The sequence below is a fragment of the Leuciscus leuciscus genome (assembly GCF_965113295.1).
Source record: "Leuciscus leuciscus genome assembly, chromosome: 15".
Lineage (NCBI taxonomy): Eukaryota > Metazoa > Chordata > Actinopteri > Cypriniformes > Leuciscidae > Leuciscus > Leuciscus leuciscus.
Window position 1 is genome coordinate 24,593,045 of NC_138739.1, and position 22,500 is coordinate 24,615,544.

A 22,500-nucleotide genomic window follows, 5' to 3' on the forward strand; every position below is an offset into this window, starting at 1 on the left:
ACCTGCTGTACTGATGATAAAAGTGCAGAAAGAACAGAGTATCTTGACAAAGTGAGAGAAGCCTGTCAGGAACATGTTCAGCTCATATTTCACCACAAAAACAAAGAGAGATGGAAGAAATTATATTTTGCATAAAGAAAATGGAGACTATTTTTACCATCAATAATATTTTTTGCATTGCGATATTTATTGCATGACAATTAAGCAAATCTTCCTTCTGAAGTGACGGTGATGGGGGAAAAAGGCAAGTATTTATCATAACAATATTTGTTGTAATCCCTAAATGTATTAGCCATTTTTTTTTATATTGAAATTATATATAAATTAGTGTTGTCAACTATTTAATCACATTTTCTGTAATTAATTGCACCTAACGTTATTAGGTATATATATATATATATATATATATATATATATACATATATATATATATATAATAAAATTTTTCATAAATGTTTATGTTTAATTTTTATGTTTATATATATATATATATAATTTATTTATTAATTTATAAACAAAAATTAAACAAACATTTATGAACATTTATGATATATATATATATATATATATAAACAAAAATTAAACAAACATTTATGAAAATTGTCTCACTAAGCAAAATAAATATATGCCTAAATATATGTTTCATTTTCTGTATGCAAAAAAATAATCTCTTCTGTTTTTGGAGCAAAACATGAAGCAGACACATTTTAGTGAGAATCACCCATGAAGGTGACAAAATACAGCATTTGAAATGAGCTTTGACAGCTTTCAGATGGAGGGCGGATGTAAACACAAAAACATTGTCCTGATAAACGGCATCAACAATCTCGGCTTGGTATACTTAGCAATCAGAGTTTGCAGCCGCTCTTAGCGTAACATACAGCTTATTCCATCTGAGTGATGGTGCTAATTGAACATGAGGCTCAGAAATCTACACTAGACCCATCTTCGTGACAGCTCCATACACTTATGTATGATTACGCCGCAGATTTGGCCTCTTAATCAAATCTTTGTTTCACAACTGCCTCTCACATGATTACGATAAGATGCCACGATTGTGTCTGTGAACACTTCCTTTTTCTGCAATGATAGGAGAGCTCTACAAAACCCATAGATGTGGAATAACCTAAACACAGACAGTGTGAATCTCTTGCAAATATGACAAGATCTGAGTTTTGTGGCTTTTAGTCCACATCTATAACCTGCCGCAATTCAGAACACAAAAATGCATGAAATCAAGTTTTTCCGAAGCATTTGCATCCACACGCTGGCATAGAATATGTTTCAGATGTCCCACTTGAGTTTTGAGTTTAAAAGGCTAGAGACCTCACCCAGATTGATATGCAGGGCCAGTCGGCCCTTATGCAGCTCTAGGGTTATGTAATCGCCCCTTTGTCCCTCTCCATGAACAAGGACCCCGTCCGCACGCTGGCTCTTAAACCGCAGGGAAATTACATCTTTCACTGTGCTGGTGGACTTCTGATTAAACCGATACAGCAAAGAGCTCCTGCCATTGAAGTCTGCAACATCCGACTCTATGGAAGAAAAATAAATAAAAAATTAATCTGCATCATGGTCATAAATAACAAGAAAGATAAAAGTGCTAAATTTTCCTGATTTACTTTAAAAACGTTCATAATTGCGCATATTTCATAAGTAAATGATTTTCCAAAATAAAAAAGTGTTTTCATAATCTTTTATAAACAAAGCAAGAGAAAAAGCTAAATCAAAAGCAAAGTAAAGCAAAAACAAAGCAAACCAAAGAAAAAGCAAAAGCAAAAGCAAAGCAAAGCAAAGCAAAGCAAATCAAAGCAAAGCAAAAGCAAAGCAAAGCAAAGCAAAGCAAAAACAAAAAGTAAAGCAAACACAAAAGCAAAGCAAAGCAAAAACAAAAAACAAAGCAAAAAAGCAAATCAAATCAAAAGCAAAGCAAACACAAAAAGCAAAGCAAACACAGAAAGCAAAGCAAAAGGAAAAGCAAATGAAAACGCAAAGCAAAAACAAAAAGCAAAGCAAAGCAAAGCAAATACAAAAAACAAACAAAAAAAACTGTAAACTTTGGGTAAGTGTTATTTTAATTTATATAAAAACATAATAATAATAATAATTATTATTATTATTATTATTATATACGTTTAATTATTTAATATTATTTAGTATAACTTGCACTGAAAAGTTTGCAATGTGTCACTCATTTATTAGGTGCATGTGAAGAAAAAAAGAAAAGAAACACAATGATGAAGTCTCTGAATAAGACCCTTCTTGAGAGTTAAGGTCAGTTTATTTTTCTTATTTCCTTCATAAAAAACGTTGGCCAGAATTTAAAGAAAAATCCAAGCCTGCCTCAAAGCAACCCTTCAAAACAAATTCTACCCTGGGCGGTAAAAGGAAGAAATGTGCATGGTTTTTGACCCGGGCTCAGAGGTCAGACATTACATTTTCGCTCTCTTTCTCCATCTCTCCTCGCCGGATGCCGGAGTGCGAGAGACTGAAGCTAACTAGCCATGACAAGCAAAGCCACGCAAAGAGCTCGGAGCCGTCTGCTGAATATAGAACTAACACAGAGGGTCCAGGAACATCAGCAAGCGCAATGAGGCTGAGTTAGATAAAGTGAGGAGATCAGACGAGAATGTGTTTGGTTTTCGTTTTCTTGCATGAGTTGGCGTCTCGATGGAGGCACAATGCGTGTCAAGATGGAATGATAAGGAAATGTATCTTTATCTCAAAGTCTTTTAATCTTAGATGCACAACAATAATCAAAAAACCATAGAAGTTACATAAACAATGACCTTGAGAAGTGAGAGGATAGAAAGAAGAGTCGGATAGAACTGAGAGGATAGAAAGAAGTCGAAAACACTGCCAGGTTTAGCAGAATAAAATGCATATTGTATAATCCTTCCTGAGGGGAAAGAACAAAAACAATGAAGTTCAAACTCTCGACTGCATCTGAACTCATCCAGGCGGCTCGATAAACACAACACACGGTTGAATCACGTCACGCTTGAATAATGTATTATTTAGGATTGTAGACGGAAAAATAAAATGCTGAAATATTAGATGAAGAAAAAAACGAAGCGGAAATTAGAATGGTTGCCAAAACAACAAGCTGAAATGAGTTTAAGTTGAATAAATAAATAAATAAATAAACTAAAACTTAAACAAAAAAAATTTAACCAGCATAATTTAACCTGTATAATAAATAAATAAATAAATAAATAAATTAATTAATTAAATTAACAAACAAATGACTACAGCAGATAAAAAAAGAAAAAAAAAGTTACTAAATAAAATTACAAGTAAAAATCTAAATATTAATACATATTATAATAGTATATAAATAATATTCATATAACACTTGAACCAATGAATTTCTGATGAAATTCACTTTAAACATCTTAATTTGTATTAATTTAAGATTAATACAAGACAAAAATATTAAATACATTGACATTTAAGATTGACTTCATATTATTTTAAACATTATTTTGCATTTTGGTGATGTTGAGGTCTTATTTGTTGTTTACTTATGTTAATGATGATGGTGACTTTTAAATATCATGTTAAAGGTTAAAATGATATCAATTGTAACAACAACAACAATAATAATTATAATACAAAATTATAATAACAGTAACAGTGTCGAAATCTGCTATACTGGTCTTGACAGTCCTTGGAATCAGATTGAAAAGAAAATAACTCCATACCAAATTTACTCTGTTAAGATCTATTTAACAAAATTTCATAATCCCCCCCCCCCCCCCACCCCCCCCCCCCCCATTACTTAGAACATATAGTATGTGGGAAAATTGTGCATATTCTGTGTGGGCCTACTTATTGCTTAATACACACACGCAAAGTCCTCTACAAACTAAGAATTAGACCTCTCTTTATTTATGGGTCTCTTGGTGGCATCAACACAGCAGTGCTCCATTGTGAATTAATGACTGTACAGGGATACACACACACACTTAGAGAACGTATGCTCTTGCTACACACTCCCCATTTCAGACATACACACACAAACAGTTTAAACCACGAAGCCATGGCCTTAAATTGCAGTTAGCAGCAGAGGCGCTTGACAGATTTAAAACTAATTGACTTCAGGAGCATTCTGGGAGTGCATGAATAAGGCCAACGCAACGCTGAGGATGTCCGGTTTATCCTCCAGGAGAGAAATATGAATGGAGGGAGACCATGCGCTATCCCAAACATGTGCTTTCTTTCTGTGTCTTTCCCACTCTAAAGTCTCAGACTTGTTCGAATTCATTTTGACCCGCGTTTGACGCCAAGTTTTTGGCATCTCTCCCTATCCATAACGTGATTGGATAGGGTGAGAGTATTCGATCTCGAATAAAATCGTGCATAGAAAACTTTAACCACAGCACAGTAGATGGCACCAACTGCTGTCAATCATGGCTGCTGTTTTGAGAAAGTAATAGTACTTTTACTTCAGTATATTTTTTACTACTCTTTCCACCCATTCATATGCCCTTTGTACTAACATTGAGCACCGCAGTGTCAAGCCATTGTATGTTCAGCGCGTACTAGCGCGGGGATAATTATAAATGTAATTACCGAGCACTAATTCACTGCCTGATTCATTTGCGGCTCCTTTGGAATGCAAGCCTGCGCCCGCCGCTAATGCTAGTGCTAACCTGCCAGCGGTCTGACTTTGAGAAAGCACTAGCGTCTCTGTTATCAAACCCTATTACTGAAATACTGTGTGGTCAGCACCCACTTATCATGTTTGATCAACGTGGTAAACCGAGTCGCCCCCAGCGGTGTCACATTCTGCCCTATCTCACAAAATTAACGTTTAGAAAATAAACATGGCAGTGATAGGTCGCCGAGTCAAGCTTTGAATTGACAATCGGTGCAGCCAGTGCGCAGACTGCAAATACAAAGCACCTGAGGAGAGACTGAGAGAAAGGAACAATCAGGGGAAGGAAAAAAGAGAGAGAAAACAAGCACTAGAAAGGCTGCATTATAAATATTTCAAACGCTAGACGTGTGGTGCAAGCTACCCTTGAGGTAACCGATTGATTGTTACCCTGCACTTTGATACCCAGTGAAGGGTAAGTCTAAACCAACTCAACCTGACTGCAGTAAAACAACGTTACATTGAACTAGCTACAGCTAAAAACAGACTAGCTGGGCTTTTGAAACCACAGCTTGCTTGTTTTTTGTCCTTTCTTCCTTCAGACCATATCAGTATGATTGTGTGTACAAGACTCGCACCAACATCACCACAATATCGGAATATACAGTCAGGAATCTCAGGATTTTGGGAGTTGGGAGTGCGACAACTAAACAATCATTGTGGACATGGAACAGTGAATTGCTACGAAGCTGAGCTAAGTTTTAATTGTGAGTTTGCATTTTATGCGCTGAATAGCTGGGTCGATTAGCTGGGTTATAAGATGTTGACTTGTATGACAAAACTAAATATCCCATAATTCTGTGGGCTTTTCACAACAACATGAATGTTCGGCACGCAAATTTGGTCCGATTTTCACATACAATTTGTCTTTAAAAGCCAATAATTTCCTTGTATTGAAATTAAAATATTTAATGGCACTGAATTTTTGCTTGGTGTGAATAGGCCTTAAGAATGTTAAAGTCACAAACTATTCTGTATTGTGACGCACATCTGAGTGAAACAGATTTTCAGGGAAAATAAAAAAGACGGGGACTGAATGGAAGCTTGCAATCGACTGTAAAAAAGGAGCAGGACTGCATGATTGGATTTCACAGGAAGATCGAAATTAAGACATTATTAAAAATTCACAAAAGGTCACAAAAAATAAAAAAAATAAAAAAGGAACATACGCATGGATGAACCGTTCACAATAAGACCAATTACAACGATGAGTTTCCATTTCATGTCTAGTTTAAAAAACTAAATACCAATTATCCACCAAATGTGCATTCAGTACTCACTGTATAAACAGCCATAGACCTCCACTCTTAGGCCCATCCATCCCCCGGGACTCCAGTCCACCGGCAAGAACCGCAGAAACCGTGTTCTTATGGAGTGTGAGAGCTTGTGGTGAACAATCCCATCGGAATTTGTGTTTCCAGGGAAAGTCTGCAGGAAAAAATAAATAAGTTTGCAAAACAGAAAATTATCCCAAATTTGGCCTTGCTATATATTGATGAGTTAATATAATGACAAACGAGGAGAGGTATACGAGGTATAATTTTCAGACACATTTTTGTTTGCAAAGAAATGCATTCTGTGGTATAAAAATGACAAAGTTGTATATTGCTAGCATGCATTTATCTCAATTAGCATGTATGTTTGACTCACATAAACTCTTCTAAAGTTAAACCTGCCAGATGGAAGGCCTTTGTAGAAGTGTTGTCAATTGTACTATTGTTTTGCTAATTTTCATGAGTAATTTCAATAGGAATCTACATAGAGAATTGCGAGTTGGTTATACTAATTTTTCATAGAAACTTTTCCTAATGTGACCACACCTTAACACTAATGTGTTACTAGCTCTCCTACATCTATTTACAGTCTGTGCTGTAGTAAAGTATTGGTAAACATTAAGATATTGCCAATTTAAGACATTTCTTCAGTGACTAAGGCGCAATTTTTAACGTTATACAATGTTAGCACTCAAGTCTGAAGGTTTGGCTAGTTAACATGTGCTGGTAAACGCCGTTACTTCATCATTCTGTTTCTTCACTGACTGCGCAAGTGGCATGAGGAAGTCGAAAGACTTACATTGAAGTGACTGGGAATGCTAACATCATTTTTAGCCAGCTTAGTCTCAATTAGCATATAGGTTTACCTCAGAGAAACTCTTCAAAAGTCAGAGAGTTGGTAATCTATACATAGAGCTGAACTTTTGCCAAGCTGCATTTACCTAACATTTAAAAAAACTAACACAAAAAGTTAGCGGGGAGCCTCTGGCAGCGTTAGTTTCTTTAAGCTGCACTCAAAGCGTCAATGCTAATCTAAACCTCCAGTTTTAGAATAGCTGGGGGTCCTACCTCCAGCTGTAGAGCCTAACAGAAAAACGGCATGACCAGGAGGCACCTACCGCACTTTAAAAATGTTCCACGTCTTTTAATCTTCCACTCATTAAAATGCTTCACACCTTCAAAGACTTCCATTAAACTCAGTTCTCAAACTAATCAGCACCTTTTTTTCCTCCCAATGGGGGTGGAAGATAAAAGAACCAAACATTAAACCATCTTTGAACAAAAAAATTTTTTTAATTACATAAAAAGTTGTAACGAGATGAGTTAGCCGCAGAAAATATATACACCACCTCCGCATCCACCTCCTCCTCCTGCTCTCTGTTTGTTTAGCTCCAATGATTACATTAGCAGGAAAACCAAGCTTTCTTAATGAGAGATGACGGAGATGGCAGGTAAGATCTCAGTAATGTTTCGCCCCAGCTCTCTTTTAGCCGGTGCTTAATAAGAACGCCAGGGAATGATGGAGCTTTGAAATGACTACTATTGATTCAGAAGAGGAGGGAGAAGCCCATTTGTTTGCCTGTAAGTGTGGAGGCAATGCAACCGCTGTCTCTTGTGGCGCAAGGGCCGATTCGATTGATTCCAAAGTTGTCAAAATAAAACTATCCAAAAAAGAAAAGAAAACGTAACTCAAGTTGGGAAGACAAGGATTTTAGCTGCACTGCCAGTGACCGGTGAAGTCAGGAGACCATGAAATGGATATAAAGTCACGTCACTCAAGATAGGTGGTGTATTTAATCTTAGTTTGGGTGATTAAGTGTAATTCAGGTCGATAATTAAAAATGTAACGTTTCATGGGTGGCTGGTTTTCGATGGGAAATGTGTACCAACAGTGCAGGGGAGGATGCGTTAATTTATCCTAGTAAATTATTATGATTTAGTTAAGGATGCAGATGCTTAATGATTATGGGTGTGCATGCATTTTATTCCGGTCATAAAAGCCCCCCTGATCCACATTATTTGGAAAGCTTTTACAGTACTTATTGCCCTGACTGAAGTACTAATGCATAATAAATATAATAAAAGGCTGGATTATTTATAAGAGTACTTGGATAACTCACCCCTATGTTGTCCTCTTGTCTGAACTGCTTCCAAGCTCTTCCTGTGTCACTGTACAGCAACATGTAACTCGTAACCCAATCAGGATTCCCGAAACGACCCTGGGTCGCCACAGCTGTGATCTCGACCCTTTCCCGCAGGTCCACCTGTAGCCACCGTAGCCTGTCTGTTCGTTCTGGAGCCCAGCCGCCGCCACCTAACACAAGAACAGAAGGGTTGTAATGTAACTTAGCCCAGGTACAACCCACAAAAAGATGCTAGGCAAAAAAATTAAGCTGTCAACCTGTGATGAAAGTTCAAAAAAAGTACTACTATGGTAATTTCATAGCAGCGAAATTTTGGCAAAATTTCACATGCAAAAAGACAACAACAAAAGTACTTTCAAACCAAACAGCTTTTGTTTGCTCAACGCGGCAAATCCGTATAATAATTTTCGTTACATTTATATAGTGCTTTTTCTGAGACCTCAAAGCGCTTTACATAGATGGGGGAATCTCCTCAACCACCACCAATGTGCAGCATCCACTTGGATGATGCGATGGCAGCCATATTGCGCCAGAACGCCCACCACACACCAGCTTACTGGTGGAGAGGAGACAGTGATGAAGCCAATCAGTATATGGGGATGATTAGGAGGCCATGATGGACAGAGGCCAAGGGGCAAATTTGGCCAGGATGCCGGGGTTACACCCCTACTCTTTTTCGAAGGACATCCTGGGATTTTTAATGACCACAGAGAGTCAGGACCTCGGTTTAACGTCTCATCCGAAGGATCAACTTGAACATGTTGCAAAATCTCCACGGGGAAATATTTCGCCAAATTGTGTGGATTACTAATACTAAACTAATGGATTTCGCCAACGAAACTTGACACGACAAACGAAACTTCACTGAACAGTGAAGTTTCGTTTGTCGTGTCAAGTTTCGTTGGCGAAATCCAACCAATGTAAATGATTTTGTAAATGTAACCACATCTTTAACTAAATATTTTTTTCGCTCCACAAAAAAAGCTAAATTGTGCTCAATGACATTTCTTGATAGTACTAAGTGACTACTTGTGAATATACAGCATTTGAATCGGTTCACGTGAAGTGAACTCGAAGAACTATAACAAAATTATTAAAAAAAACGTTCGAAGGCTGTTGATGGCTCATATCACCAGCCAAAAGGTGGTTTTACTGTAGAATTTATGAATGTTGAATTATTTCACACTATAAATATGGGCGAGAGGAAATTATGTCAATTATGTTATGTTAAGTGAATAAGACAAAGTCTATTGTGATCACACCTTTAATGAACCAACTCATTAAAGAAACCCAACATTCTAATTGAAATGATTCACTAAAATGATTCCGAATTCCCAACACGTCTTGAGAGAAAGAAACCTAGAATAGCATGTTTTATTTTTATATCAGCTCGCTCATGCACAAGACATCATTACAAAGCAATGCAACATTTAGTCAATCTACAATGACAATCTACAATTTATAAGAAAAGCTAGCATGATAAACAACTGTACATGATAGCTACTGATAAAACGACTATACATCTACTGCCAGGCTAGTGAAAAACACTAAATAAATAAAGAATTGCATTGCTTCTTTTGGCAAGTTTCTCAGCACTGTAGTTAATTAGGAAACATTCCTTCATTAACAAAATATAAACTTTTAATTAAAGGCAAACAGATATTTGAAGCATTTCGCAGACAGCCAAGCTTCAACTTCAGACAAGCCTGCCAAGTGAGGTTCTTTTAAACCTGTCTGTTCACACTAATTAGCTCAGTGAATCTAACTTACATTGGCACTGCAATTAAAAGGCTGAGTAATATACTGTACAGCAAACCCAGAGCTAGTCTTAGCACAAGGAACTATTCTACTAGCACAACCACACCAAGCCACAGAGGTGCGTGTCACATGGGGGTCCCTGTCACTGTCAGGCAGTAATTCACTGTTTGGTCTGCTTTTGACCCGTAAGCAAACTGAATTACAATCAAATCGACTCTAAAAGGCTGGGTACTGCATGCTAATACTCCATCACAAGTCATACTGGATGTGTATATCTGCTGTGGCATATCAAATGACAGAGTTTCATGTTCTGAATGCAACGGACTCCAGCATTAGCTAGACCGGGATCATGCCTATGTTCCCACAGCCCTATGTTCCCACAAATGGCCTACCCTGACCCCACCCCTAAACCTACCCATAACTGGGGTTTAGACAATGTTCCTACAAATGGCCTACCCCTTACCCCACCCCTAAACCTACCCGTAACTGGGGTTTAGACAAATCGTAATTAAAAAAAATCTTAGAAATGTGGGAACATAGGACCGTGGGAACATAGGGCTGTGGGAACATAGGGCTGACCCCGCTAGACCTACCCATGTACAATGTCTTTTCATGGTCTAGTCATGTTTTTTTTCTAGTACCATGTAAATACCATGGTCTATAAACACAAGAATTAGGCAAACAGTGTGCACATCCAGTAGGCAAAAACACAATAATCAATCAGTGCATGATTTATATAAAAATCTCCATGGTATTAGCACCAGATACCATCGCTGTACAGTTTTTGCCATTTAATCAAAACATGTACTTGATGAAATACTGTTGAAATGAACTGTTTGTATTTAAATAATAATTGTAATGTTTTCACCAAATTATAAAATAAATATAATATAATCTTATTTAAAATGGTATATGACAATCAAAATACTGTATATAATGTAATTTGATATTACCAGTAAAACCTGAAAACATTAGATTATGCTAATGAAAGAAAATGTATAGACATCTAATAGAAATACCTCAGTAGGGTAACAACACCACATTTTCCCATTTTTATAGTGGGATTACTCACCATCTCTTCTGTTGAGTTTAGCGAAATATGGTGACTGACTGTCGGAGGAAGATGAGGAGCTCTGGAATGATGTGGGAGGAAGAGCAGAGACCAGTGGCCCATTGCAGTGATCTAGAACAGCAGGAAACACATTAACAAATCAGATTTGACGTTCATGGTTTGTGAATGACTCCATTTTGGTATGAAATGCCCAGTTTTAATAAACCAATTCACTCCCAATGGATAACGGATCAAGTCCTGCCCTTCATTGTTTTCTCCATTGTATATATAGTTTCTCCCAAAAATACGTCAACCTACAGACATGAAATGGCTTGTGAATGTTGCTAAATTGTTTACACCCTCAACCTTGGCAGAAGATACCAGTTAATGGACCAGAAGAAAGCAGTCTGCAGTGCTCCCAGGGATAAACTTCCTTTCATCCAGTAAAAAAAAATGGGACTTTCAACATCCATTCCCCAGGTTAACGTGCAGAGCAAGATAATGACAAGAAAGAATGAGCAGAAAGGAGAGAGAGTGAGAAATCTGACAACGGCTCTCATTTCAATGTTTGAGAAAGCCACACTGATTTCTCAGCTAATTAACCTTTCAAACGCTTTCCTGAATGAGCCTGACATCAAATAGCATCACTCACAGAATTGCAAATGTATTCCAGACCGGGCAAAAGGTGAGACGGGGAGATGAGAGGGAGAAAGAGAGAGATAAAGAGACATGAAATAGTGAGTATCAGGGTAAGGTCGTAGGAAGGAGAGAGGATGGTAGCTAGATGTGGCCCTGTCTCCTCTCTTACAATGGCTTTGAGAGGCAGAGATACTCGAGCAAACGAGTTAAAAAGAATCGTCCTCTTCTGGCTCAACGGTATATTTTAGCTCTGGAAAAAAAATCCCTAATAAACAGGCAACCTCCGAAGCAGGTTTCCTCCAGATGAAGCCATTTAAAAACCCGCCCCCTGATGCATATTTCAACAGGGAGTCTCTTTTGCTGGCTATCTCTCTATCTTTTCCACTGTAGGCGTGTAACGTGAGCAAATTGAGCAAGTGATGTTTCTGAATCTCATAAATATGAATGACAGGAATGACTGACAGGGGCTTTCTCATATCGCTGCGGTGACGTTCGTGTGGAGGATATCGGTAGCATTGCGTCCGCCAGCGGAAAGAGACCAGATTAGATTTTTTCTTGTGCAGAAGGGAAGTGAGATTGACCTAGTGGCTGCCTAGCACCTGATCCTCGGATGGCACAAGAGATGAGAATCGATACAGCACAACCATAAACCTGAAGCTTCATTCCTTGAGATGTTTGATGGACAGGAATATGTATGACCCTTTTGAGGGGGTTGAAAAAGCCATGTCTTATTTAAAATCAAGCGGGATTTCTGAAAACACAGCTGGATCCTACTCTGGTCAATGTTGCAGCAAACTTTAAAGTGTTCTTAACTCTCGGTCGGATGCCAGGATGTAATTTTCAGAGAGTTTCTCCTTCTACAACCTTGTGATGCGCTGTTCCCTTTGAAACAAACCGATTCACCGCTCTTACGAAACTACAAATCTATTTCTTAATGGTGTCTATGTTAGAGCTGAAGTAACTTTTGGTTGCATGACAGAGCATCCGTTGAATCTTGAACTACAACTTTTACTACATTCAATGCACAATGCCATTTGAAGCCAATGGATCCACAGCATTTGCCTTTGCAAACTACAGTAAGTGTACTAACTCTATGGGTATCAGTCAATTTTATTCAAAAACTGCAACGTTTCAACAATTTAAGTTCTTTGTTAAGTTGAAGAGTTAAAAACCATTGCATTTGCTGAATGAAATTTGTGGATACCAGGAGATTGTCAGAGAATGCTGTGGATCTATTAGTTCCAAATGGAATTGTGCAATGCAAATGAAGAGGAAGGTTCTGCGAAAGTGAACAGAAGTTGCTGCAACATACTGAGTGTCCTGTACTGAGCACCCAGTGTCCTGTACTCAACTTGGCTTGGAAATGCACTCTTTTTCTACAAATTTATCCATGAAAACAATCAAGACACCAGATGGGCAAGATTGGAACCAATACTGTATCTCTTATTTGAGCATAATTCAATGTGTCTTGAGCATGTATGCCAATTGCTCGGTCATGGCTCCAAAAGAGGAATTCTTTTGAAGTCCATTACATGAGCTGCTTTGTAACACATTTATTCATCCTTCAAATGCTTCCCAGGGATACAAATAATAATAAAATAAAATAATACTGCTGAGCTTTTGTTCTTGCATAGCTCATAAGACACAATCATGTCTTATAAGACTCACTAAGAGAGTTCTCAGTCATGGATCAATGTTTTCCCTAAAGATATTTAAAGGGTTAGTTCACCAAAAACATCTATATCTGTTATTAATTACTCACCCTCATGTCGTTCCAAACCTGTAAGACTTTCATTCATCTTCAGAACACAAATAAAGATATTATTGATGAAATCTGAGATCTTTCTGTCCCTCCATTGACAGCTACGCAACTGACACTTTGACGCTTAAGAAAGTTCATAAAGAGATGGTAAAACTAATCCATATGAATTGAGCGGTTTAGTCCAAAATGTAACTCGACCACTTCATTTGATGAACAGATTTAATTTAGGCTTTTATTCACATAAACACCATTCTTGCTTGACGTGCGAGAACAAACCTCTTGCGGAAGTTCAAAAGTGCTGCGTAAGACGAGAATGAACCTCATTGGTTCATGAAGCTCAAACGTGCTGCGTGACACGAGAATGAACCTCATTGGTTCATGAAGCTCAAACGTGCTGCGTGACACGCAGAATGAACCTCATTGGTTCATGAAGCTCAAACGTGCTGCGTGACACGCAGAATGAACCTCATTGGTTCTCGCACGTCAAGTGAACATGCTTGAGCTTTTGTTTACCACAACCGATGTGTGAGTTGAATGTTCATATGTGAATAAAAGCCTAAATTCAATCTGTTCATCATATAAAGTGATCGAGACTCTTCAGAAAATGTTGGACTAAACCGTTTGATTCATATGGAATAGTTTTACGATTTTCTGAAGCATCACTTGAAGCAAGTACTAGCTGTGCTGTCAGAAATCTCAGATTTTATCAAAAAAAAGATCTTCATTTGTGTTCTGAAGATGAACGGAAGTCTTATGGGTTTGGAACGACATGAGTGTGGGTAATTAATGACAGAATTAAAATTTTTGGGTGAACTGTCCTTTTAAACAAAAGCCTCCTTTGCTCTCCATTTAATAAAATTGTTGCTTAGGAAAAACGTTTGAGAAATTAACAGCTTAATTAACTACAAACAGCTAATCAAGAAAATTTTGATTTTATTTTTATAAAATCATGCCTATTATGATTCTTTAATGTTTGAATTTATGCCAATCATCATAATGCCAAAAATTATTTATTCTAATCAAATACAATGACCTGATTGCTGCATACATAATTGGTTAATCATGCTAATATAATCTCAGTTTAGATTAGTAATTAGTGTAAATGAAGTGTACTCATGTATGCATGTAATTAATAAAACTCTTTAACGAATCAAGAACAGTGCTCACTTTTTCTAAATAGCAATTCATGACAAGAACGAAGGCCAAGGGATGTTAGCGCACACTCAGGGCTGCTTGTTGAACTGTAAAAAACATTGGTTTTCCTGTATTTGACAAACACACTACGCATAATTGTTTCTACCGGGATCAGACGGATGCTCGGCATGAATGCGAAGACGGGGTTTGGAAGGGTGGGGGGAGATTAAATTTTTATGTTTACCTTGGAAATTCTCCTAGTCAGCACTGCCAGCTCTACTGACATATGCATGCTGCGAAATGAATGTTTATGGGAGGAAAACAACTCAGCAGCACTGGTATTAGCTTGAGGATAGGTCGCCTAATTCGCCGTTTTGCTTGCTAGACAGTCGAACGGTGTAAAACGTTAGCATTATAAGAAAGACGTGGCTGTTGTTTAGAAATGTTCGCAAACAGAGACGAGCTCTCAGAATCATAAAAACATCCTACAGACATTACTCAGTTCTCTATGGTTTGCCATTTAAAACTGAAAGCTTTTAAGCAAATGCAGTTTGGAAGAACACGTATGAGGCTATTAACAGAGGCAAGAATCCAAGAAATAGCTAAGACCTGTGCTCCCTCCCGCTTCCCCCTCCTGTGCAGTATTCATACGCTTTATTAGATGTAAAAGCAGCCCGGTGCAAGCCCAGCACGACAGTCCATTTTTCCTGACCCCAGCTGCTTTTAAGAGTCCACACCTTTAATGGAATCCCTGGATGTCCCAGTGCATCTGCGCTGTGACAGAACATGTGATTTCTAATGCAGTTTTAAAGAAGCTTTTCCCACATTGAATTGAGTCTGGTGCCTCCAACAAACTTTTCCAATGGAGGCATAAAGAGGGAGGGGGGCGGGAGTGGTTAGAAGTGCAACAGAAAAACGCCTGGACATCTGTGAATGGACACCTACATCCTGTAGAAAGTGTGAAACACTCATTTAAATCCTGTTGGAGCGTTTGCACGCTCTCGGAGTGTCCCAGATTTCTTTGTACACAGAACACAATCCGTCCTCTGTGGATTAAAGCTTTCTTCTTCTCCTTTTTTTTTTTTTTTTTTTTTTTTTTACCTAAACTTGTATTCAAACACTAGTTAGTAAGCTTAAGTCTTTAACATTCAAAAGAAGACCAATGCACAACGTTATGAGACTTTTTATGTTTTAAAAAAGTGCCATTTGACTCTTAAAAATAAAGGCTCTAAATAGAGCGAAAAAAGCCAGCGATGTTTGGCAGCAAATTCGTTAAATGACACAATAAAATAAAGAAATAAAAGGTTGCTAAACAATAAAAATGACTCTATTATTGCATAATTTGCTCATAAATTGCAAACTCTAGCTTTAAACGATTCAAAACCCAAGATACTAATCTGAAGAACCTATAAAAAATCTCCAAAGCACCATATCCAACTCAAAACGCCTATCCAGTGAAAAATAGGCTCTAAAGTGATCATTCTAATACCCCTCTTCTTGCTATCTGATGCTGAATTACCCATTCCCAACACATTTAAGTAGTTTAAGAATTGCCGGATCATTCCTGAGCCTCGTGAGAGGAGTTTAATCTTGCATGTGAAGATAAAACCAAAGACCAACATCTGTGTAGATTAAGCAACAAGAGGACTCTGTCTTGTTTGTGCCATTTTTGATTGTCCTAAAGGCGCCACGGCTATTCAAACACACACACACACACACATGCGCACGCACACACACAGGTCTAAAGTCTGTAATAATGTAGTCTCTTCTGTTAATCAAGGCTGCATTTATATGATCAATAATACAGTAAAACAGTAATATTGTGAAATATTATTACACTTGGAACAGTTTTCTATTTGAACATTTTTGAAAATTGTAATTTATTCCTGTGATCAAAGATGCATTTTCAGCATCATTACTCCAGTCTTCAGAGTCACATGATCCTTCAGAAATCATTCTGATATGCTGATTTAATGCTCAATTATTATTGGTGTTCAATTATTAATAATGGGTCTTATCATCAATGTAAAAAAAAAAAGAAAAAAGTTTTAGCTGCTTAATGATTTATTTGAAATACAAATTTTTAGTAACATTATAAATGTGTGCGTATTATTACATTTTATTATTATTATTATTCATTCATTAATAATACAACTATTATATCTATAATATATTATTATTTGGCAGATAAAATGTGTCCTCATTATATAAAAAGTAAATGAATACTTATTATTAAATAAAAATAATACTCCAATATAATATCTATTATTTTGCATATATATTGTGTATATACAGTATATGAAAAAACGTCCTTCCTTCCTTTTTTGTCTATCCCTTCCTTCATTTACTCATTTTCCTTCTTTCTTTTCTTCCTGTCTGTTTTCCTTACATTTCTTTTATTGATCCTTCCTTCCTTCCTTCCTTCCTTCCTTCCTTCCTTCCTTCCTTCCTTCCTTCCTTCCTTCCTTCCTTCCTTCCTTCCTTCCTTCCTTCCTTCCTTCCTTCCTTCCTTCCTTCCTTCCTTCCTTCCTTCCTTCCTACCTACCTACCTACACTCTTCCTGCCTTTACTCTTCCTTCCTTCCTTATCCAAATGGAGAAAACACTAATGGTAATAATAATTACAAAAACACGTCCTTCCTTCCTTTTTTGTCTATCCCTTCATTAATTTACTCGTTTTCCTTCTTTCTTTTCTTCCTGTCTGTTTTCCTTACATTTCTTTCTTTCTTCCTTTCTTCCTTCCTGCATTTACTCTTCCTTCCTTCCTTCCTTCCTTCCTTCCTTCCTTCCTTCCTTCCTTCCTTCCTTCCTTCCTTCCTTCCTTCCTTCCTTCCTTCCTTCCTTCCTTCCTTCCTTCCTTCCTACCTACCTACCTACACTCTTCCTGCCTTTACTCTTCCTTCCTTCCTTCCTTATCCAAATGGAGAAAACACTAATGGTAATAATAATTACAAAAACACGTCCTTCCTTCCTTCCTTTTTTGTCTATCCCTTCATTAATTTACTCGTTTTCCTTCTTTCTTTTCTTCCTGTCTGTTTTCCTTACATTTCTTTCTTTCTTCCTTTCTTCCTTCCTGCCTTTACTCTTCCTTCCTTCCTTCCTTCCTTCCTTCCTTCCTTCCTTCCTTCCTTCCTTCCTTCCTTCCTTCCTTCCTTCCTTCCTTCCTTCCTACCTACCTACACTCTTCCTGCCTTACCCAAATGGAGAAAACACTAATGGTAATAATAATAATTACAAAAACACTTCAATAAATAATGAAATAAAATGATAAAAAAAAAAAACATTATTTACAAAACCATTTATCATCCTCCTTTCACAACAGGATTTTACATTTAGCCATGTCCCACTTACAGCACCACCTCAGACCTCTGCACCCTATCGTGCAGTATTTTGGGTAATTAAAATGACTCGGGCCACATTTTTGCCCCCCTCTTCAAGCTTGGCATTTAGCGCTGACCTGATTTTACTAGCGGTTGCCCATGACAGCGAGGGCTGATGTAATAGAGGAAAATGAAAGAGAGGCTATTATTTAAACCTAACAGCGACACAGAGAGACTCTTCACTTCCATTGTGACACTCCACGCTCACCTCGGCAGGTGGAACACAACAAGAAGAGCGCGACAAAGCCTGGCTAATTTACCGTCGCCATTTAACTGTGCATTCGACAGCAAGATGAGGACATTACATCATGGAATATGAATGGAATATTGGGAGTTTTAAACATAAAATATCAGTAAAGTCATTATTTAGACACCCTCATGTTGTATGCCAATCTATATGTCCTTTCTGAGTAAATAATGACAAAATTACACAGTGCACGGCATTTTTGCTATAGAAAACAAGCCAATCGTCACACGTACATTGTTTTTAAGAGTTTATGCTGAGAATTGAATCAGATCTTGATTGATTTGGCGTCAACTCAGACGTTTGAATGAAGTTCATGCTGAGAGCTTGTACACGTACTGATTGACACTTCTGGCATTCGATGCAAGAAAAAGCAACACTTTCCTTGAATCACAACTCAGGCTTGGTCTGAACATCACTCAGAGCTTTTCGATGACCTCAGATGTGTGTGTGTCTGAGTCACACGGATGGACAACTTTTATGATGCTTTTTGGAGCTTTATACTTTGCACCGCAGTACATTTTTGTTGCAGAGCAGCCTGAACATTCAGCTAAATAGCTATTTTTGAGTTTCAAGGACGAAAACTGATTTCAAACCAATTTCAAACCGATTTAAACTATTCTTCTTCACATAGAGGTCAATAACAATATGAGTTGAAGTCGCAACATCACTGACGTTCCCTGACCCTCACAATAGTGACTAGTAAAACACAGATATAATGATATAATATACTATCTCTATCCATTATTACACCATCCTGAGTCAGACAGGTAGATGAACTGCACTGTGGGAATGATCGCAATAACTTCTACACTCATTTTTACAGAACAGAGTTATAATAGCAGTAACATATTAGATGCATACACGATTTTTGGAATATGAATCACAGAATTTGAATAATTGTCACTGAGATGAGATTTTAATGTAGGTAAAAATAAAAATAAATCATCTTTGGATCAGGGTCTTGATAATTTCATCAAGGAAATAGGAGTGCTATATGAATTAAAATAATAATAATAAATTATTATTATTGTTGTTATAAATACATAATAAATTATTAATAATAATAATAATGAATAATTTATATATATATATGTGTATGTGTGTGTGTGTGTGTGTGTGTGTATTTTTTTCCTATATCTAATAATAATAATAATAATGATTTTACACATTAATATACAATACTCATTTTAATTTCAAAATAATAAATATTGTATTTTCTATTTTTCTATTATTTGTATGTTTATATTAGATGTGTATAATAATACAAATACTAATACTAATAATATACATTAATATACAACACTTGTTTTAATTTCAAAATAAATTTGTATTTTTATATTTGCATTTTTTATATTAGTTCTATTTATAATAATAATAATAATAATAATAATAATAAATAGTTATAAATATTAAATAGTTATACATACAGGAGATTTATTAAATAAAAGAAATAATTCAAATAAATTACAATCTGTATGTAGACAAATTATACATAACTCAAATTATACATAACTATATAATATAATAATAATAATAATAATAGTAATAATGATGATGATGATGATGATGATGATGATGATGATAATAGTTTTTATACACAATAATACAAATAAAATTATAAAGTACTATTAAATTACAATCTATTTACAGAACTTAAATAATGAATGTTATACAATACTCATTTTAAAATGCTATAAAGAGTATTATATATAACACTTTAATTTTAGTGTCCTTGGTACATATGTACGGTAGTTACTATAGTAATAACAATAAATTATCCATAATTACATGCAACGAACCCAAGACCAAACCCTAAGCTTATTTTCATTTTAAAACTGGAACATTTGAGAGCAACTTCGATTCCCTGGACATAAGAATAATGTCCTAGACTAGTTTACACAAGGATCTGGAATTACGACAAGGTTAAAGCGTTAATATTTTAAGAGCTGAGACTGCTTAGTACGTATGTGGCCAGATATAGCTCAGTGTTTTTCATTGTTGCTGTTTTTCCCTTTTGGTTAATACAGCAGACTTGGAAAAACAAACTTATCAAGGCCTCCGATTGGTTATTGACTCAAGTAAACAACAATACACAACCGTGACCCGGGACGCCATCAAAGCTATTGAGATTGGTTTACAAAACCTTTTCTCTGCACTGATCAGAGCGGAGAACGTCTCCGGCGCTGTACCACAAAGAGTGTGGAATGCCGGCAGAACTTTCTGGGATATTTATGAAACGCCATTAGCAGCTTGTTAAGAGTTTGTTGTGCTTTGGATGATATTTACGAAGTTGGGGAGCATATGTTTGGTAGACTAAACGCCCACTAACACAGACTGAAAAGCATCTCATTAAGGGAAGATACATTAAAGGAGCGTGTTTTTCAAGGTACTGTCTGCAAGTGAACATCAGTTGAGTTCAGGTTTGTTATTACCGTTTTTTACGTTGATGGATTAGACCTGTCAGTCATCTTCGCACGGTTCCCTAAGGGCTGACAGCTGGAGTGTCCTGGTTGTGCTATGCGTTTTGTGAGAACATGTAAAATAAACTTGATAAACCTGGGAAGATTTTTCTTTGCATAACTTTTTTTGAGTTTGTATATGTCTTTTTATTTTCCAAAAGACGACAATGGCAACTTTTCTTTTTCTATTGGCATAAACTTTAGTCTTAGAACCGCCCACTTAGACAGGAAATACAATCTGATTGACATGTAAAGCGACCAATCACAGTTAATTTTGTTTTTCTGTGCCCTCAGCCTTATGTGAAATAGATTTACCAAAGTACACACACAAAAAAAATAGAGTACGACTTACTTTGAAACAATTTCCACTCAGAAATTGCCAGTAAGTTCCACAAATAATTACAAAGTAATGGCAAATAACACATTAAATTAAAGGGTTAGTTCACCCAAAAATGAACTAACTCGAGGCCCAGAGAGAAGGAAATGAATAGTGGAATAAAGTCGTTATTTTTGTTTTGTTTTTGCGCACAAAAAGTATTCTCGTCGCTTTATAAACTTAAGATTGAGCCACTGTAGTCACTTGGACTATATTAACGATGTCTTTAATGCATTTTCTGGGCCAGCAAGTTATAACGTCTTTAGAAGCCTATGAGGAGTGAGACAGCTCTCAGATTTAATCAAAAATATCTTAATTTGTGTTCCGAAGATGAACGAAGGTCTTACGGGGTTGGAACAACATGAGGGTGAGTAATTACTGACAGAATTTTCATTTTTGGGTGAACTAACCCTTTAAATGTGAAATTTTGAAGTAGAAAGACTGAAATAAGACTTGCTGATGATACTTCCTATTCTTTTGTTTTCTGCTTGCGGTAACTATGAGTGAAACGTCACTTAATCGTTGTGTATCAGAATTGAGTGCACATCAAAGATTCAATTATTGTTGTGCAGAAAAATATATTTGCACTGTTACACAACTCAAGGTCATTACCAACCCTATACACTTTTTACACAAATAATAATAAAGGCATTCTTTTATAATAGTATAATTTTTTTCTTGTTATATTGCTTAGAATTCATTGATTGAGAAACACTAAGAACGTTGATGTCAAACTTTTAAAAATTTATGAGGAGGAGGGTAGAGAATGACATCCCGGGTCGCAAAAGACCCGAGGTATGTGTTTAAGGGTTAATGTGATCAGAATTTTGTGTACTCTAGAAAGTCAAGTGAACCTGCACCAACCAATCAGATCTCAGTTTTATTTGCACACAAAACCTTCCCCTGCAAAATATCAATCAGAAATTTGTGTTTTTTGTTGTTTTTTAAAAAATATTAAGTTCTGTACATTGTGAATTTTAAATACAAACTTTAAAAAAAAAATATTCACACACAATTTTACATGCAAATTCGTGCAAATAGACGATTAGCGAATGAAGCTTAATGCAAACAGAATTTTGCGTACTCCAGGAAGTCACACTGCGCTAACAAATCAGATTTGAGTTTTAGATTACTCAACCGAGATTGCGATTTCAGCCAGAATTTCGTTTTTATATGCAAAATACATTAGTGAATGGATGGTTGGCGGTTCATGGAAAGGATGTTACTCCAGGAATATGTCCCACACACTTTGGAAACTTGACGCTGATACTCTGGTTCAACGGAAACAGATTTTTGGCAAAATTTGAAAGCAGCCGTTTGTCAAGATGGATTTTGTACTATTGAAATATGAAGCAGAACTTGTTTATATATTGTATATCTTGTTATTTCAGTAGTACTGCTTCATGTACTGCGTCAAACCCCTGAAGAGGAATTCAAACTTGATTACTTATCTTTTGATTAATGGTTCGGAATTTCCTATGGAATTTGCCACTTATTAAAAACCAAGACGTTCCCTTGGATCTCTCAGACCGGCTAAGAATCTTTTCCTTTTTTCCTTCATCTCCTTCTCATTTTCTGCCTTTTTTTCCCCAACCCACGCATATTTCAGAATAGATT

The 22,500-nt window shown here is 36.5% G+C and overlaps 1 protein-coding gene across 1 annotated transcript in view; it reads right to left on the reverse strand.

Annotated features, from left to right (window-relative positions):
- cntnap5b (contactin associated protein family member 5b) overlaps nt 1-22,500 on the reverse strand; it is a 66,418-nt gene that overhangs the window by 39,226 nt on the left and 4,692 nt on the right. Inside the window, exons 2-5 of the mRNA XM_082139658.1 lie at nt 10,909-11,019; nt 8,055-8,248; nt 5,941-6,088; nt 1,332-1,535 (exon numbers count right to left, since the gene is read on the reverse strand). Coding sequence (XP_081995784.1) covers nt 1,332-1,535; nt 5,941-6,088; nt 8,055-8,248; nt 10,909-11,019 — 657 coding nt within the window. The remainder of the gene's footprint in view (nt 1-1,331; nt 1,536-5,940; nt 6,089-8,054; nt 8,249-10,908; nt 11,020-22,500) is intronic.